Below are 27,186 nucleotides of genomic sequence, written 5' to 3'. Positions count from 1 at the left end.
CTGTCAAAAATTTTAAAATACTAATTTTTAAATAAAAAAAATTCAAGTGTTGGTATTTTTGCAAATTCCATTAAACTAGCACCTAAATCCTTGCAATTTTTTTTTTTTTTCTCCATACAAAAAGGTGAGGGTATTGGGAATATTGACATCCCTCCGTTAGGATTTTACAAAAAATCATAATGGATGATTGAAATTAAATAAAATTAAAAGATAAATACACTAAATTGAAACATTTTAAATATGAAATATATGAGTGCACAAGTGATGAAAGATTATGAGTAGTAAGTGAAATTTTCGTATATTTTTAAAATGCATGATATCTCTATGCACATCGGCCCTAATTATGAGGAGAAATGCTAAACACCGACCACATAATTAAGCAGAAAATTCTCTCCTGTTTTTTTTTTTTCTTCCTTGATTAGACAATTCCTCGAAATATGCTATGCACAAACGTGGTCTCTTGATCCTTTGATTTTTATGCACAATGAGACCATCTAAGTGGTGACCATTTTTATGCAATCAAATGATGCCACGGGAGGCATATTCTAATATTAATGTTAATCACGTCCAGGTATATGTAAACGTAAGCATGCAGGAGAAGGGCAGATAGCAAGAAGGGTTGTTGGGTTACGTGCTGCATGCCTAGAACGCAATTTGTGCACATTCATATAACTTAATTACGATTTTACCATGCATGGCCACATACTCTCAATCACTTCGATCGACAGCTTAAAAGGGGGAACAAGAGCATTCGTCTCCATTGGCTCGATGCCCTGTCGTCCTAATTTTCTCTAGAGAGAAAAAAAAGAAAAAAGAAAAAGAGTGACAGGGATAGAAGAAAAACAGAGAAATGGGAAGAGCTCCTTGTTGTTCTAAGGTTGGACTCCATAGAGGTCCATGGACCCCTAGAGAAGACACATTACTTACCAAATATATCCAATCTCATGGCGAAGGTCACTGGAGATCTATGCCTAAAAAAGCTGGTAAATTCTTTTTCTTTTTCTTTTTCTTTTTTTAAATTTTTTTTTCTGATTGTTTAATAATACTATATATCATGATGTCGGTGACATATATCATGTACAGGGTCGGAACTACTCCATTTGTCCCCTCAAAATCTGTAAAAATTCTAAAAAAAATTTAAAAATTATCTTAAATTATATATTTCTTTTTATGAGTTCGAATCCCAAAATTAATTTTTTATCTTTAAAGATTTTATTTTTTTTAAGCTCCGTCCCCCTCGTCTCAAATCCTAGTTCCGCTCATGATCATGAATGTGTTGTTGGTGTTGTTGTGCATGAAGGCCTGCTTAGGTGTGGAAAGAGCTGCAGACTAAGATGGATGAACTACCTAAGACCAAACATAAAGAGAGGGAACATAAGCCCTGATGAGGACGACCTTATTATCCGACTACATTCGCTTCTGGGAAACCGATGGTCTCTCATTGCCGGCAGGCTTCCTGGTCGAACTGATAACGAGATAAAGAATTATTGGAACACCCATCTCAGCAAAAAACTCAGAAGCCAAGGAACCAACCCGAATACCCACAAAAAGTTGTCGGAGGACCCGGCACAAGGATTAAAGAGAAAAAACAACAACAAAAGCAACGGCAGGAAGCAGAAGAGCAAGAGTAGTACTACTACAGCAAATCCAGATCATCATCATCGTCGTCATCATCAGCCAGAGAAGCCAAAGGTTCATCTCCCCAAGCCCACAAGGGTTACTTCTTTTTCGATGCGAAGAAACGAAAGTTTTGAACATTGCAACACGTCAAATGTGGAAAATAATATTATTAATCCTTGGTGCGAGTTCAAAGATGGTGAAAATGGGGCAGCTGGGTTTCTCGTTGGTGGCGGTGGTGGTGATGATCATCAAGATCATGATCATGGTATTGTCAACGGCTCAGATTTCGATTGCCAGTCTGATCATATTATACCGACAGGGGAAAACACGCTGGAGAAGCTGTATGAGGAATATCTAGAACTACTCAAGACAGAAGAAAGCCAAGTTGAACTCGACGCCTTTGCTGAATCGTTATTGATCTGAAAGGGATGGAGTGAAAGAAACGTACGCACATGTGAAAGGGGGTTTTAGAATGATATTGAATTGAAAAAGAAAGTTTGAATCTTAGTTTCACGTGCTTACCTTCTGAGTTCTGGCCAACTTAATTAGGTTAGAAACAGTGCTTTCACGTCTAGCTATAATGCATCATAATAATACAATCGTGATAATGACGTGTAGGTCCTGCTGCTTAATTGTCACATTTTGTTCTGTTTTTTTCCCCTTCTGTTTTCTGCTAGGTATGTAGGGTACTTATTATATGTCACATGTACGTATAGGCCAAGTGTGAGTATGTAATTAGGGTGGTCCCTAAAGCCAAAATGATTTAATCTATATATCTACTTTCATTAATGAGGACCATCAAGGGGTAATTGATCAACAAATACGAATGGAAACTTTTTCCATTAAAACTTGTTATTTTGCTTGATTTAGTTGAGATGCTCGCAAAGTATCCAGAATAACTCTAGCATGTCTGTGACCGGTGGACCATATCTACTTCAATTCATGCTATCTATTCTCATCAACTCGATCTACAATTCCGAGAGCATTAATACTTTACAAAACAACTTTCTAAAGTTTCATCTCTCTGCTAAAAGTCGCAGCTGCCAATGTTGTCACCACCTCATCAATTATACCAGATCAGTGAAATAAGGTTTTAAAGTCATCATAGACCCCTAAGAATCTGTTTGGATGTGCGTTTGAAGAGCCTAAAAGTACATTTAACACTGAAAAAAGTATATTTGGAAAAAAAAAATATTCATTTGATTGAAAAAATTGAAAGCGCTTTTAAAGGTCCAAAAAGCTCAAAAATCATCAAAACGCATTTTTGAAAAAAGTTTAAAAATAGAGTTTTTGGTTAAAATAATTTTATTTCTCAAACACAATCCAAAGTATGCTCTAAGACCTCTCTCATGGTCTCTAACAATTATGCATATGTCGTTTTGTTATTCTGCTTATCCACAGTAACATCCCAATTGATCTTCGGTCAACCCACATGGTAGTTTATCCTTTCTTCTCTCCTTTCTTTCATCCTTACAAAACCCTTTTTAAAATCATTAAGCAACTCCGAAGCTTTTCTTACCAATTGGTTAGGATGACTAAAGTCTCCTCCATTATCAACGGCGTGACTTAAATAATCAAGTCGGTAGGGCTAGCTAGCTCGTAGAAAAACTTATCTTTCTTCCTTTCTGTTTTGGAAGTGACTAGCTGCTGACGTGCTGCTTTTACTCCCATCGATGGGACTATTTAATTAGCCAACTTCCAATCTGTTTAGCAGAAGGTTTATCCGATGTCTTGGACTTTTTTCTTATTATTCTTTGAACTCTATATTTTGATACATAGTGAATTGCCTCATAGTTGTCTCCGCCGGTGTATGTAGCCGAATCGTGTTAAATCTTGATATTTGGTGTGATTATTTTTATTTTGTCTTAGTCTACTTTCTTGGGATCCTACAATTGGTTGATCATAACAAATTGGTATCGAGTCTTTATTTTGTTAGATGGTTGCTACAAAATTTAAAGTAAAAAATTTTGATGATCATAATAGTTTTAGCCTTTGACGTATCAATATGCAGCTTTTGTTGCAACAAGAAAGCTTGGTGAAAATTTTGGGATGGTGAGAGTCTGAGACACCATCAATATCATCAAAAGAAGAAATATGCGGAACTTGATCAAGAAAAAACCCACGTACAATTTTGTTATCTCTTTCAGATAAAGTTTTGAGGAAAGTTATAGGTAAAGAAACTGCATTTGAATTTTGAAAGGACCTGAAGAGCTTGTACATGAAGAAGTCTGTCACAAATCATTAATATCTAAAGTAACGGTTATATACTCTCAAAATGAAGGAAAGTTTGCCTCTTTGTGATCATCTTGATGGCCTTAATAGAAATATTTTAGATTTAAAAACTATTGATGTTAAGTGATGATTTGCATATATAATTGACTATATAATTTTCCTATTGTTTAGGTGAGATGGGAGGGCGACTGTATATGCCAAATTGTTGCATACATGAGACCTTGTTTTGGAAAGAAAGGAAATATTAATTAAACATATATTCTCTCCTCGGTTTCCGTGTGTGAATTCATTATTGACACCAAATTCAGTTAAAGTGAGTTGAGTTGAGTTGAGTTGAGTTGAGGAAAAAACAAATATATATGTATATATATCTACCAATTTTGGAACAGAAGTTGGCCACGAGCTCATCTAACCATCTGCTGGATTTGTGTGAAAGCAACCCCAATAATTGAATCTTTGACTCCAGTAGTGCAACTTGTATTTATTTAATATTTCTTTCTTTCTGTTTTGGTTGCAGGAATAAAATTGTGATTAATTGGGACTCCACGTAGCAATAAAATTGTGTACCAAAGTCTATGGGTCCACTTCCATTTGATGATGTAAATAAAAGGGAAAGAAAGGACATCGTAAGTAAGATCCCAAGTTGGTAATTTTGAAAAAATAGAACAAAAATTGGTAGGCCTTGTGGTCCTAATTTGGCTTTGATATGGATACCATGCACCTACCAAACGACAACTGTCAAATTCAGAGAAATCTTCGATCCAAAAAATGACAAATATCCTGGGTTTTTTTTTAAAAAAATAATAATAATAATAATAATAATAATAATAAAAAAAAAAAACAAATAAAGAGTTCATAAAGTGAGAATAAATAAAAAATAATAATAATAAAAAAAAAAAAAAAAAAAAAAAAAAAAAAGAGAAGAGAAACTTGACTTACCTCCTTGAATTGTCATCATTTTTACAATATTCCTCATAAAGTTTAGAAACCACTCAATTTAGTATATCAAATTTTTAGTTTTTTTCAATGTTTTCTCTTCGTTAGAATTTTTCGTTAAATCTCAAAAAAATTCACAAAATACTCTTTTTTTTTTCTTTTTTTTTTTTTTTTTTTTAAGAACAAGTATTTAAATTTTTTTGTAAAGATTGATGCATGAGTATTTTTGCAAATACTTTTAAATTCGAACCAACGCCTTAGTATTTGCAATTTTTTTTTTCCTAAAACAAATAAGAGTATTTAAGAACGGAGATGTGAGATTGCAAACAATTGAAAGATAGATATATTAATTGAGGGAAATTGAACTATAGGAGGATATTGCAAAAGTGACGACAATTTAATAGGATTAAGTTAAAAAAAATTTTAAAAAATTAAAATTATTGGAAAGTAAAAGTTTTCCCCCAAATGGGAGAGGATTCCACTTCTCTCTAGAAAGTACTAGAAGCTTTTCCTCCATGTGAGGCTCCCCATCACCTATTGTAAGTGTCCTAGGAGACGTCTCCAAGGGATAGCTCAATCGGCTGTGAACCATGCTTAATGAAGCGAAAGTCACTAGTTCGAATCTCCCTCCCGCTTTCCTTGTGTGAACATGTCAAAAAAAAAAAAAAAAAAAGTGTCCTATGAGATGTTGATGGATCATTTTTCCTCTCTCCTCCCTTCCCCCATCAGCCTTCTCTCCTTGTTTTTTACTGTTTTTTTTTTTTGCCCATCTTAATTCCTCCCTAAATCGCACCCTCAATCCCTCCTCCATTGCCTCGTTGTGTCGACTCCTCCAATCTCCAATCAAATTATACTATATAATGTGCCTATTGTTAAGGTGACTTCAATGTGATTCTTGATCAATTGATCAATATGAAAAATTGGGAGGTCGGACTTTTGCTAGCTCCTCTAACGATGGTTTTTGATCATTTTATAGATATGCTTGGAATAGTTGATCTGGTATTTTCTAGTAATTCTTATACATGGTCCAACAATAGGCAGGGTAGACATCTCTTTAAAGAAAGGCAAAATAAGGGCTTAGCCTCTTCGTTTTGGAACAGGATGCTCCAAGTTCAAATGAACTAGTTATACTTTATGAGTATTTTTGTCTTTTCACTTTTTGAGATGATAAAAATACCCATTCATTATAACTAACTGAATATTCTCTCGTTCTTTTGAACTAGAGAGGATCATAATTCCTTGGTTTTAACAAACGGTAGAAAAAAAAACCCACGAGTTCTCTCTCTCTCTAGCCCCCTCCCCTCTCTGCTAGGGTTTCATCTCTAGCAGTCGTCAGAGGGGGAGAACCTTTGTTCTCCCCCTCTAGCCCTCCTCCCCTTTCCCTCTTCTACCTCCCCCCTCCCCTCCCATCACCTTTTTTTGTTTAGCGAGTTAGCCTATTTACCTAATGCCCTTAGCTCTTTGGGCGATTTTTTTCCTTTCATTTTCTCTCCGCCTCTTCCCCCTCCTTTGGTCCTTAGTTGTTTTTGTTTCTTTCTGTATTTACTTTTGTTGTTTTTTCTGCTTGTTTAGGTACACTTTATGGGTGATGCTCTTGGGGTACACTCAAACTTTCCCTTCCATTTGAGTGTGCCACCGATCTCCTCCGCGTGCTCCGCCACCCACCGTCCTCTGCTGGGCCTTTTCTTGCGCCCCCACCGCAATGAGCTTCCAACGCTCCTTCCGTTTTCGGTTTCCGGCGAGTGCGCGATCGGCTCTTCTTTTCGGCTGCTGTCATCCTCTTGGTATGCTTTTTATGTTGTTTATTTCCCTGTAATTTTGTCTGGCTTTCCTTCTTTTCTTTTTTTTTTGTTCTTTCTGTCTTGTTTTGTTTCCCTGTAATCGTTTTTGTTTTTACTTGTAATAATACTCTATCCTCTCTCTCAATTTGCCCGTCTGATGCCCTTCGGGTTTGTTGCTTTGGTCCAAACCTTTGGGTTGTGGATGTGAACGTTATCCTGGCTTTCAGGTTGAGGAGGATGAGCTTTGGCTTGGGGTTCTCTACCCTCAGTGCCGAGGAATAAGAGCTACCTATGCATTAGTTTGAGTCTGTTTGGCGCAAATTTGCTATTTAATTTGAAAATTAGTCATAGGTTAGTGGATTTTGTTTGAATCTGGAATGTAATACGTCATTTTTTACGCTTGCAATCTCGTAGCTTCGGCTATGTTGTAACCTCGTAGCTTCGGCTATGGTTGCTTCAGAGCTTTTGTTCTGTGTTATTTGAGCTCTAAGCCCGTTTATCAATGAATGAGACTAAATTGATTCCTTTCAAACAAAAAAAAAAATCCTTGGTTTTATATCCTTTATAGAAATTTAAATGCATTTAAATTTTTAAATCAAATTATAATGGAGAATCTTGTACATAAGTTATGAGCTAGTAATTAATAGGGTAAAGTCCACTTAACCTCCTTAAACTACTATCTCAATGACAATCTACCCTCCAAACTATCAATTACGACAATTTATCTCACAAACTACTAAAACAATGACAATGTACCCCCCAATGCTAGCAAAATGACGAAATTACCCTATAGAATTTTCAATAGGACAAAAATACCCTTAAAATTAATAAATCTATAGTGTGAGCATTCATATCATTTAAAACATCCATTGTCCAAGAGAATATGGGTTCCCACCTCTACAAGCGAATTTATATTTCTAACAAAGGGGGGTTGGGAGGAAATCCACATTCCTTTGGATATTTGAATTCTTTCTACTTAAGTGCAACCAATTAGTAGTAATAGGTCTACTGTCTACATCCAATCGTCTTATAAGGGTTTTTTTTTTTTGTTGGTAAAATTGCTTAACCAAAAAGAGGGAAAAAGAAAAGAAAAGAATAAAAGAGTCTTTGGCAATATCATTATGCGGTAGTTTTGTCATGTATGAGCTTTTTTTTTTAAGCCCTTAAAGGATGGAATTTTTTTTTCCCTGAGCAAATAGCATTCAACAATTAGGTTAATGTCTTGGGCTGGAAAGTACATGCCAATCTATTTGGGCCTATATATATATATATATATATAAACTTTCATTGATGAAATTTCATGAGTATAAAGCTCTTATATTACAGAGCACACAACTCTAAAAACTTATAGCCAAAAATTGTGAAGGTTATAAAGTCATAAAAATAACTTAAAGCTTCCGCTAATCCATGTACAGTTATATTTAAGGAACATATCTGCTTCATGCAGAATATATTTAGGACATGGGTAGTCCAAATACAAAACAAAAATAAAAAACAACTAGAAACAAACTAAAAATCTAGCCATAAGAGTTAAGCCTCCATACCGATCTACTACATCATCAACCCGAAAGTCAAGACAACAAATACATCCTCAACCCAAATGCCAGGACAAATAATAAAAAAAAACAAAAGCAAAAAAATCACAAGTAGCAGCGGAGGAGCACGGCATTGTAGACATCCCTTCGAAAGACATGCATTGGCCAAAGAAGACGATCAGATCTAAGATTAAAGAGACTAAATCTGGATCTAAATCTATATCTAGATCTATAAATTAAATCTAAAGCAATCCGCAAAAAATGGAGACCGGAAGAGCTTAAGAGAAGAACCCGAGCACTGCTACCGTAAAAGGGGAGGAGGGAAGATCTAGATCTAGATTTAGATCTTCCTTTTTATTTTATTTTTTTGAAACATGATCTTCCCTCCTCTTGAACAACCTCTTGAACAACTTATAACTTAAAGATGGTAAAAATAAATAAATAAATAAAAAGGTTAAAAGTAAGCATATAATCTATAGTAATTTCTTCAAGTTAATATCAATTTCTTAACATCCTGGCAACGTCTCATATTTGGGTTGGAACTAAAAATACCAAGGCCAAGGGAATCCATCCTTCTTTCGTTTGTCTAATTTTTTTCTTAAGAAAAATTTCTTTTTACTCGCAACCAAATTTGGGCATATTATACCGCAACTCATACACCGACTAAATTGGCTGTCAACGCTTTCATATATAAGATTTTGGTGGGAGGATTCTTCAGTTGTATCTGTGATATTATTAAGAGTGAACTATAAACCCCTTTACTTTGATTTTCTGGAATGAGAATTATCTAAGTCTTTCTTTCAAAAAATAAAATAAACCGCAATTTAGAAGGGCGCGTTTAAGCATACGACAAAACATACTTTAAATCCAACTTTGATTCAACTTTTAGACCTAACTTTTTTCTCCCTCTAGTTTAAGGCTCTCTCTTCTCTACAGTTTTTTTTTTTTTTTTTTTTTTTTTAACCTTTCATTTAAGAGGAAAATTGGACAAAAGTTAAATTTAAATCGTTTCTTTTATCATTTTCCTTTCCGTAACTACGGTAACGTAAAAACAGACGGAAAAAACTAGGAATCGAGAGTGCGAACAGGAGTAGACGCGATGGGAACAGTAACAGGGCCATGGAAGCAGTTTCTTCTCAACGCTCTGGAGTCCAACGCCCACCTGAAGGACTCTTCATTCTTTCAACTTGTGCGTACGTTGATTTTCATTCTTTTTCTTTTTGGAAGCCATATTTTCTAAAATCATCAACTTTGTGGATTTTGTTTTTGGTTTGGTTTTAGGCAACGATTGGATCAAATGGGAGACCTTCGAATCGCACTGTGGTTTTCAGGTAATCTCTCTCTCTCTCTCTCTCTCTATATATATATATATATATATATATATATATATATATATATATATGTTGGAATTATGATTTCTTTTTTGGTTGTTGGTTTTCAGAGGATTTCAAGGAAACAGCGATAGGATCCAAATCAACACTGATTGCCGAACTCACAAGGTTCTTGATCTTACAATCTCTCTCTCTCTCTCTCTCTCTTTGGCACTTATTTATATTACTTACTCTTGTTCTTATCAAAGACTTCATTTTTTTTTTTTTTTTTTGGTTGAGAATTTTAAAGTGCTTAGTTTCTTAATTTTTTACGTAGGAATTTTGTTTTCCTTGTTTTGACATAAAATTACGGTATGGGTTTTTTATATGACTGAAAATTTAGCTGCTGGGCTTGAATTTTGTCTTGAACTCTGCTAATTGAAATTATTGTTTCTCATTTGCATTTCCATGGCATTTTTAGTGGTTTTGTTGATATCTGTGTTTCGCTGCACGTGCTGGCATGCTTTTATTCAGTATTTTGGTTCTTTGTTAATTGGGATATTGCTTGCTAGACTTTAATTTTTTGGTTTACTATGCAGATTGAAGAGCTTAAGCATTGCCCATTTGCTGAGGTAATTATTCTCTTAAGGTATACTCCCAAATTTATGTTGAAAATTATTTTGCCTCTAAATTTGCACTACTATATTGCATTCACATTGAACGCTGAAGCTTCTCTCCTAGTCTGGTTTATTTTGTATTCTTAGGTTTATCCTAAACTTAATATTTGATTTTTAGATATGTTGGTATTTCACCGACTCTTGGGAGCAATTCCGGATCAATGGCAAAATTGATATAATTGACTCATCAGATCCTGATCCCAATAAACTTCAGGTAAGACTTGGATCTTATTCTGATTTCAAGGTAATCGTAAATTCCACGTTCAAAATTTCCTTGATATTATGGAGATGCTGAAATTCGTTCTGCCGACAACAAAATCTATGTGATTGATCCTTTATGTTTAATAATATGCTCATTGAGTGTATACATTTAATGGTACATGCTGATAATAATGGCTTACTAACTATTAAAAGGCAAATCCATTTGTTCATTGGTTGATAGTAAGAAAGGCCACATTTTGTCACTGACGGATTTCATGATGACATGGTCCACTGACCTGTTAATTGGCACATTAATGTCTTGTTAAAGTCTGACTTTGTTGTGTAAAGCTTGGTTTTGCAGTAGGTATTATGGTTTGCAATTTACATTGCATTTTATGCAGACTGTTGATGTAAGACAGATGGATAACCAGTAGTACAGAAAGGCTACTAAACTAATAGTCGATTTGCACTATGATGAACTCAAGTATGCACAACATTATAATTATATGATCCTTTGAAGACCTTGAAACTATGTGCTTTCCGTATATTTTCTTATATTGTTAACTCTTTAAAGGATAGGTGAAAAATAGTGAGGTGAGTTGAAGTAGAATGAATAAAAGATCCCATCAAATATCATCTTTTTAATAGAGGTTATAGATCACTACTTTAAAGTCTTAGTTTGAAGCGTAAATTTAATAAAATCAGGTATCACAAGTGGATTGACATCACGTAGCTTAGGAAAAGTGGTACATCAATGTGTCTCATGGCCCACTTGACTGAGAAGCACTTGAGACCAGAAAGAAAGGCTATTTCTCAAATAAGGAATGATAGGTTGTCAAGAAAGTGGCTACTTTAGTTCATACAGGCAGTGCCTTATACAGAATGAATAGGTAATCAAGGAAATTTCTACTTGTACTTCAGGGGCCAACCAACTCCAAAGGCATTCACTATAGAAAACTTGTATTACAGATTGTTTTTACTTACAAAACCTTTGTAACTTCGAAGACCCAATCTTGCAACCCCACAAACGACACGTTCACCTCCCACTGCAGTGGCTCCATAACATTTGCCTTCTTCCTTCTTCTACACGAATCACTTTCATGATCGATGAAAAACAAGGAGAATGATAGAAATTGTTTTGGCTCAAGAACAAGAATAAACTTTTTCTAGAACCATGACAGGATTCCTCTCGGTCCCTTTGAAAATCTTGGGTCATTAGGTTTATTACAGGTAGGGAGAAAACAAAGATTTTAAAGCTAAGTCAAGTAACAATTAATTCTATCAAGGCCGGTTGGATCTATCCAAATTTAAGTTGGATTTTATCAAACTTTAGGGTTTCACATATTTATCATGTGGCAATCGAACGACTTGAGAACGACACTATGATCGGAGCATTTTGTGACTCTCTTGTTTGAACGGCTTGCGAACTGGGCTCTCTGCAAGTTGAATTAGATTGCTGCATGACTTCCATTCAACCTGATGCAACCAAACTTAAGTTTGATTGATCCAACTTTAGTTTTCAGCTATTCTTGAACCCTATTTTGTACCAACTCAACCCTAAACCAAATCAAAAGTATTACAACCCAAACCATGTTTTTGACACTAAATTTGCCAACACTAAAACCTAACAAACTCTCCTTTTGGCAATTTTGTGACAAAACTCAATAATATTACAACTTAATGAAAAATTACAATGACTTACAAGAAAATCCTATCAAACCACTAAACTAGGATTCCTTTGAACTGATTGATGAAAATCATGTTTCCTAAAACACTCACAAACACATCAAACGTATGAAAAATGAGACAGTTTGGTTGGATGTGACCGAACTTACTACAATGGTTGCATGTAGGGACAAACCTAGAAGTAGGCTATCTCTTCTGAGGGGGAAGAACCTTAGGCTTAGGCTCACCATTACAAGCAATCTTCTTACCTTATTAGAAGAAGCTGGCACAAAAGCAATCTTACCTTTAGTGATAGGAGGGGTATCTGACGTAGAAGGGGCATTAGATACCACATATTTATAACCCAATCCTCTCATGTCACTACAAGGTTTCTGAGAATTTAACAGGCAATCAAGTTTATCACTAGAAATTATTTTCAATTGAATTTTAGTCAACTCAAGATCATTTTCAATTGATTTGACTTTCTCATTCAGCATACAATTCTCAGATTTCAAAGAATCAACCAAAACATGTGAATCAGATAATTTAGCAAGTAAAGATTATTTTTCATGCTCAACATCATTAAGCTTTTTAAGGAAAATTTTATTGATTTTTTTTCAATTTAGTATATTCCTTAAACAACTTATTATAAGCCATCTGAAGGTCATCTTGCAAGGATTCAAGTTTTTTGACATTGAAAAAGGATGTTGGTGCTAGTGACAGAGGCTCACCAGGATTGCATATGCGTCAAAGGCGGCTGGATCTATGACAGGTAGAGGGAGGAATGCTTGGTGAGTTGGGGGAGTCAATGTAGGTAGAAAATGTGGAAATTATGAGTGTAGAGTTTAAAATGCCACCTTAACCAGTAACCACAAATTCTGGCTCAAATAGTTTGCCCCTATGTACTCTTAAAACATGAAATTCAATCATAAGCATTTTGTTTTTCTTTAACCAAGACCTGAGTGCATGTTAGAAGCTTTGGACTTATTTTAATGATAAACAATGCCTTTTAACATGCTATAGTAATTCAAATTTTCACTCACCTTCAAAAGCTTTATCTTTTCCTTGGATGCTTCAATTCCTTATGCAGCAAAGAGAGAAATCTTGGTTTGCTAGTTCCCTGAAATCAAGACTGCAGTATTTAGGGCCTAGTCCAGGTCTTCCCTGTCTAAGCGAACAGCCAGACCCGGAATTCTTAGATCCTTCTAAGGGTCCAGTTGGTGCATTTTGTGTGCTGATTTTAGATCCAGATCAGGTTTCTATCTTCTTTAGTCTCGTATTCATTTCATGATGTTTTTGTTTCCGTTTCTTAATTTGCTGGAATTCAACTTGTCTACAGGTTGATTACTTGAATTTGAAGAGCAACCAGAGGGTAAAATTTACATCTGGACTGAGTGTTAATGGAGAGAAGTGCTGGACTTCAGAGGGGGTCAATCCATAATCTCTGCTTTGTGATTTTTGGATTCCAATGTGAAACAAGTTGCCAGTTTAGAAACATTTATCAAATTGATTATAAAGAGATCCCTTTCATGTACCGTGCCTAGTGATTGTATAAGTTTGTTTTCTTCATCTTCAATGAATAAAAGACAGATTTGCATACGTATAACTTTCCTTGTAATTCTAATCAGGCAGTGCAAATCATGACAAGTACTGAAACAATTTTTACTTACCTCCTTGATGTCAAGCCTTTGATTCAATGTTGTGGATGTCTACTAGCCTCCCATGCAAAGCATCTTGCCTAAATGAGCATCCCATTCCAACATTTGAAAGGAACTGATTGGAAGAGACCTCTTGGAAATTAAAGTCATACTTTCCTAACTAAGTTTACGGAATACTCATTTGAGCAAGAGGCTTTTCCATGGAAGGGATAAAATGAATTTCCCCTGCTTCTCAAGGCAGAAAGCGACTGATCCTATATATCAATGATTTCTGTATGTTACTTATCTACCAAACTGTGTTTTTCTGAGAGGTAGTTGTACCTGACTTGCCATACAAGGATAGCTGGGTTGTTGTATTTTCTTTCTATGTTTTGAACAGGGATATCAGATATGTTGGGCTGTTAGCTGAACTTGTATCCTCCTAACAATATTTCGAGGGCTCCCCCACCAATCACAATGCTATATAATCAGAGGGATGATTCTTCATTGAAAACTGTGTTTCTGCTAATGCTGGAAGAATCCTGGTAAACTATTTGTTCCTTGCTCCAAGTCTACAGACAACTATTGTACTTCCCATTTTATTATTGTAGTAAATTCAATATTTCTTAATTTGGGTTTCTCTGTTGCACTACATAATATATTCTTTCAGTTCTCGATTATTCTTGGGGAGATTTAGATAAGTGTGGTCCCATGGCATGAATGAGGCTGTGCTGCGGATGATCTGACAGGAATCCCCACATAAGTGCTTCATCGAGAACATCATCTTCAGTTTTTTAAGGTATGCATCAATCCCAACACTTGTACTTCTCTTGTCGATTACCGCCCCTTAATCTTCCCTCTTATCAAATGGAAGGGGTTAAACCATGTGACCCCAACCACAAGTGGGTGCCACCCACCTTTCTTCTTCTTTCAAGGAAGAAAAACAATCAGCTTCTTACTTCTTTCCTTGACTTTTTGGCATGCTACAGATGAGTGGTCAAATTAAAAGCAATTGCTAAAGTCATGCCTTATGGTAATCGAATAGGTACATTGTGCTTCAAATATGCTTTGCAAATTGCAATGAATGGTATTCTATGCTTGGATTTATTTCTACTCAATCTTATGATCTTTCTATATAATTAATAGTAAAATGCACCTAAACCCTCGGTGATTTATACAACGAGGGCAAAGTTTTTATCTAAACTGAATTGGCAGAAGTTCCTTCAACTCAATATATTAAACTGACATTTGTCCTTATAGCATGTAATTCTCACATATATTTTTAATTGAGCATGTGAAAATCACATGCTTTAAGGATAAGACAGTTTTCGTCCAAACTAGGTTAGAGGAACTTCTTATTACAACTCAGTTTAGTTTATAAATTTGTTATGTGTCCCTCAAGCATATGATTTATGATACTAATAAATGACCTTATATCAATCTTTAAAAGGCTATCATAAATTTGAGGATGCAAGACATTGGGGCTTCGTTTGATAAACGATTTTGTTTTGGTTTTGGTTCGATACTGTAGCAAGAAGTGATTGATGTGAAAAAAAGTAAAAATGTTTTTTTCTTTAAAAGTGAAAAAGTAAGAATGTTTGGTATGGAAAAATGAAAAAATTTTGTTTTGTAGTGATTTTTTTATTTGAATAATGATAAAAAATGATTGATATGATGTAAAAAGTAAGAGACTATTAAAAAAAATAAAAAAGTGATGAATAGTGTAGAGCCAAAAACAGGCAAAATCGTTTATCAAACGATACCTGGAACTAATTTAACACAAGAGGGAAGATTCTAATTTTAGCCATGGGCAGTTGAAAAGAAAAGAAAATAATACTTGGAGAGGGAATAAGTAAAAGACAAGTAGACAACAATAGGTGGAGCAGGGCAAGGAGGAAAAGTGGAAAACAAGAGTGCGTCTTTTTCTACCATCTTGTTGATTGGAATGCATCTTCTAGTAATGAAATCATAATCCACACCAAATCTCCCTTAAAAAGATGAGGGGGGAAAATGAAAAAAGAAAAAAAAAATCGTGACCTTTTGGTTGACTAATATCCTGAACCAAGGAATTCGTTGGCTTCCCTGCCTATTATGTGATGGACTACTAGTTACTAACCACTTCCTTCCTAGTTCCCACTATACAAAAAAAATAAAAAAAAATGATAATGCCCAAAGAAATAAAGGAAAAGAAACTCCAATGGGTTTGGCATTTTTAAGACCACAATGACGTCTTCTAAAAGATATGGACCAACCACACATATCACACCTGCGCCAAGAGCTCTCTAGCCCGAAGTGCTAGCAATTTGGACGGTTAAATTGTTGGAATCTTTATCCACGCCAAAGAATCTTTGCTTGAAAACTAGTATCACGTACAAACAGCTCTTTAGTGTCAGTTCTGAACTATCCAACAAAAATCTAACACCGTGGGAAGTCTGTCGGAGGGGGAGGAAGTGTCTCCACCTCCCCTTTCCCATTCTTCACTATGAAAGCCGTTCCTAATCCCCATAATTGATGTATGTCTAAGTGACAGTGCATAAACCAAACCCCTGCAACAAATCCAAATAATCACCATATCTTATATTGGATGGATTTAGCTTAAGTGCTGTAAAACAAATTGTACCTGGATTGTCAGCGACAAATCGAATTGCTGTCCATCCACCCACCGGAACTCCAATTGTGTTCATGTAAGGTGGATCAACCAAGTTGAATTTTGCAGCTTGTGGATTATAGTTCCCTGTTCCATATCCCACAACATAAAAGCTAAAGCCATGAAGATGAATTGGGTGGTTTTCAGTGGTGACTGTCCCCGTGTCCTGCAAGATGAGTTGCACCCTGCTCCCATATTCAAGGATCTTCACCCTAGTCCCATTCAACGACTGTGTGTCATTAGGAATATTATTAGGTCCATTGACAAAATCATAGAATTTAAGGGGAACCCCAGGAAAATCCTCAGTGAAAGAACCGTTAATCTTTTTGTAGTAAGCTTCCAAAAGCGAAATCTTAGGCATTATGAAGCTTATATTGTTCATGGATGCTGCCATAACCCCATGATTAATGCCTTGGCAATTTTGATTGGGTGTCTTGGAGTGACACTTTTGGACATTTAGTCCGATGGTGATGAAGAAGTTAGTGTCGATTTTCGTCGGAACATTAACCGGATTTAGGCTCCGTAGCCCATCCATGATCGTCTTAACGGCGAGATTATCATTAACACTTGGTAATTGCGCAGGTAATGAAACGCTATTAGTTACTGCACCTAAGTATTTGAAGTGGGCTATGGCTAATGTATCTTGGAATGCAGCACCCTTGGCCGAGCTGTATGGTCCCATGGCCATGGAGTATTTTCCTATTGCCTGATCGGCGGTGACAAGGACGTTGATGGCCTGGCCTGGTCCGAGCATCACACGGTCTGTGGTGAAGGGCTTCGTGTACTCGGCGTCGGCTTCGACGATGGTTAATTTGTGATTAGCGATTGCAAAAAAGTTCTCCGAGTTTAAGCCTGCGCTAATAAGCCTTAACAAATATGTCTTTCCAGGAACCACATCGATTTCGTACACATCTGGAATAATAATCAACATATTGTATGAGATAAGAAAAGAAGAATATGATTGAAGATTGCAGCAATTATATAGTCAAATTATATGATTATTTTTTAATTACCATTGTTGGAGCAATTGTAGTTAGGGCCCGGGTGACCATTAATTGTATAAGCATCTGCCACTGGAGGACTTCCGCCACTTGCTGCAGTGGTGCGCTCAATTTGTACCACATCCTCCTTCCAATACTCCCCTAACATATTCCCAAGTAATCCAACATACAAATTAAGTAAGAAGTAGAAGCTAATTTCATTCAATACTCACCCAATAAATAAATATATATAAAATAAAAAATAAAAAAAGAAACGTCACTTACCCTAATGATGTTTCGGCACTATTGTAATCATATTTTTAAAGTTTTAAAAGTTGCAATGTCACTTTTCCGTTAAAATTTTCTGTTAAACCCTAACATAAGAAGCCAAATTACCCCTTTAAAAAAAAAAAAAAAAATTGCTCCACGGCTAGGTTGTGGGTCAAGCTGTTCCTTTTAAGAAAATAATAATTAGTATTATTTAATTATGATAGTTTTGCATATATATAAGTTTTATATGGGTATAAAAGATATTTCACTTATCAACCGATCTAATCATAAATCTTAACAGTAAAAGTGACATTGCAACTTTTTAAACTTTAACGATATGATTGCAAAAGTATGGAAAGAGTTTCTAAAAATAAATAATATTATATAAAGAAAAGAGAAGAGATTTACCTAGGATTATAATATGCTCTTCCTGTGGGTACTTAAATGGGTAAGGGACCCCAGTTTTTGGATAAACTACAAAGGCACCATAAACTGTGGCCCGGAGCCAAGAAACATGAGCATGCCAGAAAAAGGTGCCCTTTTGGTTCACCAATGTGAAGTCATACGTAAAAGTTTGGCCCGCCTGAATTGGGCATTGTGTAATGTATGAAGGTCCATCAAACCAACACGACCGTCTTTGCCTCACTCCATGCCTTGGATTATATATATATTGGTCAATAATAAATTAAAATCAGTACGTGGTTCCATCAAATAAAATACATATATATTGGGGTTAATTTACCAGTGGATTGTGGTGTTATATGGTGTCTTGTTTGTAACTTTGACAACGATTCTGTCATCTTCTTGGGCATAAATTACAGGTCCTGGGAATATTCCGTTGATTGTGACCATGTTCTTGGTATTGCAAAGTTTCGTGATTGTCGTGGTTTGCACCTATTTAAGATTAAAACCTTCATAATTAACAAACATATAGAGAAAAACACAACAACAAAAAAAGATAATGATGCTGTCATGCATATATATATATATATGGAGGGATATAGATATAGTAGAAGTAACCTTGAAATCATAGAACCTGCTGGTTGAGCTTCCTCTAGGCAATTGTGCCATTGCATGCATAGTATAAGCATAAGATATTATTAAGCTTGACCATAGCATAAGTGAGGTGGCCAAGTTAAACATATTTTCCAGAGAGAGAGAGAGAGAGAGAGAGAGAGGGGATTGAAGAGCAAGATGGGCAGTGAAGGGAGGGTTTTATAAATAGAGTGAAAATGTTGTTAAGAGGGGAAGAAGGAAAGGGAATTGTGTTGTTCTATAATGTTTTGTCAGCTTTCATGATTCCTCTAACATGGATTGGTGATAATAAGGTGTTGGGGCGTGATAATCCAATGTGACCAATGTGGGGAAGGGTTTCTCTTTCTCTCTCTGTGTCTCTCTCTCACACACGCACACACAAATACTATTTTCTTCCTTTGCTGTCACATTTTGCCCAAGAAATTATGTCATTTGACTGAGAACATCAGCACACCTGCTTCTTAACACTATGCAAAAACCCCACCATGACTTATTGACAGCTAGCTACCCTGCCCTGTTCTCTTTTATGTCCTTAATCATTATACCACATAAATCTTTTTGCTTTTATCTCCTATTTGAATGATATATCATATTCTAACTTTCTTGAATGGAAACTCTGTCCTTGACAAGGCTTTCAGACTACAGGGCTCATCTCCATCATTTTGTTCAGTTTCTGGCTCTTGCCTACCTTGATATCTTGAATCAAAGCGACAACCATAAGGGTGACAGTGTTTCCCATTTCCATGTCCTGGCATGCTCTAATTAAGTGCCTAGCTAACATTTCTTCTCTGGAGTAGCATCACTTTAATTTGTTTCTGCTTTTATATACTTAGAGAGAGAGAGAGAGATGAAGGGTTTAAAAGAAAGGATTGAAAAGCCAAAGATTAGACAACCCAAAACATTTTTTTTTACTTTACTAAATCATATACTTGGTACATTAATAGGGCAAAAGGTGAAAGAAGGATGGTCTGTTTGTTGTGCTTTTTTAATACATGCTCTTCTGCTCAATCATAAGCAAGGTTGGTGCACGCCTTCGAAATCCAACCCCACCTTTGTTGAGGGAGCTGGAAGCATCACGATTTTCCAAAGCTGATTTTATTTTTTATTTTTTAGAATACCCTCTTCGCTTAAAGAGTTAAAGCAATTCCCTTTAGATTGCGAACCTTGCCGTTTTGTTTCTTCATTATGTCTTTCCCTATTAGTATTACTCCCTTTACATTCTTTTATGTATTTACTTATTTTACTCCATTTTTAGTTTTCTTCTTCTTCTCTGCTTCTGGGTTGGGATGCTGGGAGATTTCATGGAAATTTCAGTTGAGATTTTGATTGCCAATTCACTCAATTATCACCCGATGTTCACGTACAATCGTTTAATTACCATATCATGGGGGGATTATTAGCAATTGGCATGTGGTGTTCAGACACTGCCTCCAAAATAATTTCTGAGTAATTGCAAATGATTAGCTTAATGAAGTTTTGTTCAACTGTCTTAATTTGCTAATAGTATATCCTTCTTTTTGCATAAAGTCGTTAATTTAAATTAGTTCCAACTACTTGAGAGTAAACTGCTTCAACCGACCAATCATCATGTAAAATTAACTTGTTAATCCATAAAGTCATTAATTTAAATTAGTTCTACTATTAATACCTCCCAATCCCCATCATGATCACCACCACCACAAAACCAACCTCAGCACCATAATTTACTCTATCCGAATCTCACATCGCATGCCATGCATTAATTTAATTTCTCATTATGTCAATAATAAATGTATGCTTGCATGCAAGATGATCATCTTTTTGTATAAATTAATAATCTAATGAATTAGGATCCTGGTTGACTGTACTTAGTATATGATCTAGACAAGCTGTGACCAAAATTTGGCTCAAAAAGTGTAGACCATTGTATAATTTCTTAAAAATATGTTCTAGTACTACAGCATGACCATGACCAACACTAGAAATGTTCGACACTTGAAGAAAATCAAGTGTCGAACATTTCAACATGCATTTATGTACCATTTACTACATTCTTATTAGTATCCAAGGGCATACATTTTGATGATGGATATCGTTAAAGAACAGAGCCCTTTGATAAATGGGGTATGGATAAAACCATCAACATACACCCTGTGACAGGGGACAAAAGCGAAGCAGAAACCCTTGGAAATAAGCTTTAGAGTCTATTTTTAGCTTCTATATATATTGAAAATTTGAAAGCCTGGTTCTTTTGTTAGACACTATATTCAATATTCATGATAATCTATCATATTCATATACTATCTATATACAATAAAGCAAGTTACTTGATCTGAATATTTCATTTCTTGCTCTTGTTGATTATTTGAGGTTGGTTTCAAATTTTCTATCTTGAATACTTCAAATATATGTGGCATGGAATCTTTTCCTCCAGTTTCTCGTGAAAAATTGCATGCTTTGCTGTATGTTCTGATCCAATTTACTAACACTCTACTTCAAACATAGTTGACCTGTGAAGAAGTTTCTGGCATAATTCATTCATCTTCTTCTTATGAGGGAAATGATGAATGTATGCCCTTACAGATATAAGCTAATCTAGTGTATCTTTCTCTTAAGATTGGAAATGCTGCCTACACATTCATAAATTCATTTACTTGAAGGAATTCAGTGTTTTACAAAACTGAAAAGAAACATAGACAATGATGCAAGAAATGCAAGCATCCAAGTCAACTTATGTTCTTAAGGTAACCAAAAGGAGGAGGAAAAGGCAATTACAATTCATAATCCACTGCATTATTCAATCATTCATTCCCCACAAAGAACCAAACTTCCAAATTACCACATTATACGATATGCAGAACAAAACATATGTGCCAATTCAAATGTCCTAGATTTGCTAATTCTCAAAGCAAAGAACGAAAGGGAAAAGAAGACAAGTAGATTCTAAACCTGCCATCAGAGGTACATTGCATTCTATTATTGACAAACAGATTCTGATTTCTTCATTCCTTTGAGGAAAGCAAAATACAGAAAATCCATAAAGTAGCTCACATTCCTGAGAAAAATAAAAAAACTGAACAAAAAATTAAACAATAATTGACAAGAATCCTCAACAAAACAATGTAGCTGGAAAAGAATTCAAGCGAACGCTTGATTCTAACATTACATAATCCACAATCAAAGACAGGAATTCAAACGAAGGAATCACCCCTGAACTGCATTCGGTTGAATTTGATATAAAATAAAATAAAAATAATAAAAAGTTGCAAATCAACCCACAGACATCCCCAAGATCCACATCATCTAACTCTGATTAAACATTATCCACAAACTTTCATATATAATTAAACACAAATTTTCTAGAAAAAAGAGTACGGACAGGGATCCAAACGAACCCCATTGTCGTCACAGAGAAACGATCAAAACCCAGAACGCCGAGTTACACGAACTGACGAACAGAAACAGCGACATAGAATTAAGAAAACCCAAGAGAATCAGTGGGGAATGGTCTTGGAAATGGGCTTGGGATGGGGTTCGGGGTTGGAAAGCATGAGAGGACGGTCGTCGTTGTCGTGGTCGTCGTCGAGGTCGGAGGTGGTGAGGTTGATGCAGGAGCAGCGCTCCAGGGAGGCGAAGAAGGCGGAGGCCACGTTGGATCCCACCCAGCTGGCCACCCGGTCCAGCTTCTCGCACGACACCATGCTGCACTTGTTCTCCATCCTTGGCTTCTCTTTTCTGATTAATTTCTCAGAGAGAGAGAGAGACACAGAGACAAAAATGGGACGGAGCCGGCAATCTAAATTTGGAGCTGGTGTTCGTTGATGTAATGGACCGTTGGTTTTTGTCCGTTGCGCAATGGATGGGTTATTCCTAGGGAGAGTCTAGTAATTTTTTAATTTTTTAATTTTTTATGTGTCTCTCCGAGCTACTCGACTATTCACTGGTTTTCCATTAACTAATATAACGAATTTTAAGTAATTCTTTTTATATTTTTTTTAGGTGGCTGAAATGAGAAATAACTTAAAATATTAAAGTTATGTTTAGTTTGCGAAATAAATCCTAGGAATTAAATGATCGTTCCTTAAGGAATAGACAACCTTTTTTTTCAAAATTTTCTTTCATTTTTTCATTAAAAAAAAAAAAAAAAAAAGCCATTAAATTGTAGTGGGTGGCCAGCCACTCGCTACAAGACCTGAGGGTGGCCACACAATCTTCGAGGCACCTTGGGGTGGACTCTCGAGGTGCCCTAGGGGTGGTGCCGGCCACCCACAACACTTCAACGGTTTTCCTTTTTTAAAAAAGAAAATAATAATTTTAGTTTGAGTAAAAAAAAAATGGGTTTTTTGGTAACTTTGGTTCAATTCCAATTATAACATATATGTTTTTACCAAATTAAGGAATATGAATAACTATTACATTCCACTCTCATCAATTCTTAATAATAATTATTCATTTTCCTAATGGAATACTCATTCTATGAACCAAACTAGGTATTACATGTTTATCCAATAAAAAATAAGTGTAAAGAATAACATTATTTCAAAATATATAGCTTCTATGAATCTTGCCTATGTACAACTATTACAATAAAGAGTAATATTACTTTTCACACTTATTTTATATTGATTGATATGAAGTGTTTTAGGTAACTTCTCTTAAATAAATAAATAAAAACTACTTAAAATATCCCACATTATTTAATGTAAAATGAGTGTGATAAATAGATGTAACAAATAGTATTACTCTTACATAAATGTGTGCCCGTACAAATACAATATTAGCATCACCATAAATTAGATTACTCTGCCACATAGAGATGATTGTGAGACTTATTTGTTTTAAGCATTCTAAAGTGGGGGACTTGCTTGCTTGTGACCTCCACAATCTTGGTCTCTTAAGCTGTATAGATTTTAATAAAATTTACACATTTTTATTTTCAATAAAATTTGGATAGCTTAATTCCAAACATCCTTGTTCGCCCATGTGAGCTTACAAGACTATTGGAATCAAACCTAAACTGATGGAACATGTTTGTACTATCGTTTTAGTCCGGTGCATTTCTTATTAAACTAAGTTTTTTAGGATAATTTATGATATAACATAATATCAAAGCAAAAGTTTTAAGTTCAAATCGTCTATTCTCTCATTTGCAGTTGAGTATTATGTATTGGGATGAGTGTTAGAGAATCAGTTAAGATTACTATTAATAAAGAAACGAGGACAAACAGGAGCGCATCTAGTGTAGTGGTATCATAGTACCCTCCCACGGTACTGACCGGGGTTCGATTCCCCGGATGCGCATGGGTCAGTTATACTCCATTTTGTCATTACAATTTACAATCTCACCGTAAAGGAATTATTCCCACTTTTTGCTCTTTTTTGGTGGACTTATAAACTACAGTGATTTTTTTTTTAATTTTTTTTTTTTTACGTGTCCACATCAAGAGCAGGAAAGAAGGATCCAAACTAGTGACCTCCACTTCATGAGATGTGGTCCCTAAGGGATAATTATAAACTACATTTATACAATACACAAGTTAAAAGATCATCAATTCCCCCCAATCAAATGTATTTAGCCATCTTGTATTCAAATCCCTCCACAGCAAATTCTTGAAATTATCCACTGCCAGGATGTTCATCAGGCTCAAAAGTGAGCCACAAACACTTCTCCAAAATTAGTATTTTATGTCTTAGACTCAAAACTCAAACATAGTTATATAGGAGTGGCCTGTTAAGGAGTCTGCTGCTACTCAGGAGAAGTGCGCTAAGACTCTTACTTATCTCTTGTAAAAGTTATTTATTTGTATCACTTATCTTTTGATTGTTTGTAATCTTTTATATTATCTCTTTATCTTTTATTCTTTGTTTAAATCTTCTTATCACATCAAAGCTTATCTTGTTAGCTTGATGTGATCAAATACCAGTGTAACTCTTTTCTATTTAAGTTCAATGATAAAGTTGCAAAATGCATCTTGGCCAAATATCTCCTCTCTTGATAATATTTTACTTGGTATCAGTAGGCCTGGGTATCAGTCAAAACGGTCCGGTTAAGGACCTTATCGGTTATTAACCGATAATTTTCGGTTAAACGGTTTATTAACCGATACCGAACCAATAAGAATTTTAACCGATAATTTCGGTTAAAACGGTACACGGTTAAACGGTCCGGTTAAACCGGTTAACCGATTTAACCGAGAGCTTTATATTGATTTATTTTGTTGGGCCAAAAACCAAAAATGAGTTTTTTTTACTTTTGAGAGCCCAAATACTTTTTGTTGGGCTAAAATAATTTATTAAAAATGAGTTGTTTTAAGGACCAAATACTTTTTGTTGGGACCCAAATATTTGTTTTTTGGGCTAAAAATTGAAGCTTTTTTATATTGATCCACTTCAACATTTTTTTTTTTTTTAATATTATAAAATACATTTTTCCAAAGCAAATTGACTAATTAACATAATGAATGCTAATTAGACTAGCAAAACTAGTTAATGAAAAATGCTTTTACCAAAGGCAAAGAAATCTCATCAAATGCCATCACTTAAAAAAAAAACATCAAACCTACCCAAACCCAAATTAAAATAAAATTCATTAATGAATAATAAACAAAGTATTAACTAATTAAAGTCACTTAGCAAAAGGAAAATAAGTCATGGGCAACACCATTACACAAATTCGGAAACCTGTGTTACTTGTGGGAATTTGGAAACCTCTCTAAAAGACTAAACGGCGCCGTTTTGGGACTAGGACTTAAAAAAAAAATAAAAATAAAAAAATAAAAATAAAAAAATCCGGTTTCTTATCGGTTAACCGGTTAACCGATAAGAACCGCTTAACCGGACCGGACCGAATTCCGGTATACTTTTTTTAACCGATAAGGATATCGGCATATCGGCTACGGTTTATATCGGTTCGGTCGAAGCCGGTAGACGGCCGGTTAAATGGTAACGGTTAATTTGTCCACCCCTAGGTATCAGAGCCATTTGTAGGTTAACACCTCCAACCTAATGGCTTCTTCCGCAAACACTATCTCCATACCCAATCTTACTAGCTTTACACCTAGCAAATTGGGTGAACATAATTACCTGGCCTGGAGCCTTCAGATTCATCCCATCCTTCGCACTCATGGTCTTATGAACATCGTTGATGGCTCAGAACCATGCCCACCTAAATTCCTTCCCAAAACTGCTGGAGAGGATGATGTTATCAATCCTGAAGCTGCTATATGGGAAAGAAAAGACCAGTATGTTCTTAGCTAGCTTATCACTTGTCTCTCTGAGAAAGTGGTTCTAACAGTCTACGGCTTGAATACCTCCCATGAGGTGTGGACTGCATTGGCTACCTGTTTTGCATGCCCTTCTAGGACATGCATCAGTCAATTACGGCATCAATTACAAACTCTTCATCAAGGAATTAAGACTTGCTCTGTGTATCTACAAGAAGCCAAGTCCCTTGTCAATGAACTAGCTCTTGTTGGAAAGAAAGTTGAAGAGGAAGACCTTATCTCTTACCTTGTTGGAAGCCTGAATCCTCAGTTTAATGCCTTTATCACTATCTTCTCTCTTGTTACAAATAACAATGCTATGCCTCTAGATCAGTTTCAGTTTGCCCTTCTCAACCATGAACGTCTTCTACTGCAGCAGAATAAACAGTATGAGACCACCTCATTTGCGCTTTATTCTCAAAAGCCAAATACTGACAGGCCCAAATTCAGTAAGAACAATGCACGCAATCATCCACATAAGCCTCCTGGTGGTCAGCGCTATTCTTCTCAGCAAACAAATAGTGCTAGTCAGCACTATTCTCCTCAGCAAACAAATCGTGCTTCAATTTCAGGTAGAATAAATTCTACCTTTTCTAATAGCACTAATCGGGTTCCTTGTCAAATTTGTGGTAAGACAAGCCATCAAGCACTTGACTGCTATCATCGCATGTACTATGCCTACCAAGGAAGACACCCTCCAAGTGAGCTTGCAGCTATGACTGCTCAATCTAATGCTCTCCGTGAAGATGATGATTGGTTAGCTGATAGTGGAGCTAATAACCATATCACTGCTGACTTAGAAAATCTCACAATCCAATAGCCATACAATGGGGAAGAACAGGTTGCTGTAGGCAATGGTAGCTCTCTTCCCATCACTCATACGGGTTCTTCTTCTTTCAAACTCCAAAACACTATTGTTCATTTAAAACATATCTTACATTATCTTGATGTTTCAGCTAATCTCCTTTCAATAAATCGTTTCTGTCATGATAATAATTGCCACTTCAAACTTACAGATTCTTATTTTCTTGTAAAGGACAACCTCTCGGGGGAGATAATATTGCAGGGGCCAAGTGAGGATGGTCTATACCCAATTCAGCTGAAATAATTTCTCATCAATAAACACAACAAGCTTGCTGCCTTTCTTGGAGTCAATAAACACAGCAATCATGCTGCCTTTCTTGGAGTCAAAGCTGGTGAAGTCACTTGGCACAATAGACTTGGACATCCCAATTCTCAGGTTCTCAAGCGTCTTCTCAAGTCTCAACATCTACCTATCAGTCATTTAGAGTCTAGTTTTTCTTTATGTGAGCCATGTCAATTAGCCAAAAGCAAACAACTACCTTTTCAGGATTCAACTCATGTTACCAATTCTCCATTAGAATTAGTTCATAGTGATGTCTGGACATCTCCAGTTGT

At 35.6% G+C, this 27,186-nt stretch overlaps 3 protein-coding genes and 1 non-coding gene across 4 annotated transcripts; 3 read left to right on the top strand and 1 right to left on the bottom strand.

Moving 5' to 3' along the window:
• The first annotated feature begins 739 nt into the window (after positions 1–739).
• LOC132186196 (uncharacterized) lies at positions 740–2,393 on the top strand. The gene is made up of 2 exons (XM_059600048.2): positions 740–983; positions 1,301–2,393. Exons 1-2 carry the CDS (start codon positions 851–853, stop codon positions 2,041–2,043), a joined length of 876 nt encoding a protein of 291 aa, XP_059456031.2. The 5' UTR covers positions 740–850; the 3' UTR covers positions 2,044–2,393.
• A 6,755-nt stretch (positions 2,394–9,148) lies between these two features.
• Positions 9,149–13,641, top strand: LOC132186199 (Pyridoxamine 5'-phosphate oxidase family protein). Its single transcript, XM_059600052.2, has 7 exons — positions 9,149–9,293; positions 9,386–9,435; positions 9,546–9,603; positions 10,014–10,046; positions 10,210–10,305; positions 13,048–13,212; positions 13,297–13,641. The coding sequence occupies exons 1-7, from the start codon at positions 9,204–9,206 to the stop codon at positions 13,396–13,398; spliced, it is 594 nt and encodes a 197-aa protein (XP_059456035.2). The 5' UTR covers positions 9,149–9,203; the 3' UTR covers positions 13,399–13,641.
• A 1,854-nt stretch (positions 13,642–15,495) lies between these two features.
• On the bottom strand, positions 15,496–18,635 carry LAC6 (laccase 6). Its single transcript, XM_059600044.2, has 6 exons — positions 18,512–18,635; positions 18,234–18,385; positions 17,900–18,144; positions 17,255–17,383; positions 16,215–17,153; positions 15,496–16,140 (listed from the first exon to the last, which is right to left on the bottom strand). The coding sequence occupies exons 1-6, from the start codon at positions 18,632–18,634 to the stop codon at positions 16,010–16,012; spliced, it is 1,719 nt and encodes a 572-aa protein (XP_059456027.2). The 5' UTR covers position 18,635; the 3' UTR covers positions 15,496–16,009.
• A 5,100-nt stretch (positions 18,636–23,735) lies between these two features.
• TRNAG-CCC (transfer RNA glycine (anticodon CCC)) lies at positions 23,736–23,806 on the top strand. Its single transcript has one exon. It is a non-coding gene; the product is annotated as a tRNA-Gly (tRNA).
• The last annotated feature ends 3,380 nt before the right edge of the window (positions 23,807–27,186 follow it).

This window comes from Corylus avellana, chromosome 6 (assembly GCF_965113065.1).
Source record: "Corylus avellana chromosome 6, dhCorAvel1.hap1.2, whole genome shotgun sequence".
NCBI classification, from domain to species: domain Eukaryota; kingdom Viridiplantae; phylum Streptophyta; class Magnoliopsida; order Fagales; family Betulaceae; genus Corylus; species Corylus avellana.
This window is presented reverse-complemented; position numbering and strand designations above follow the sequence as displayed.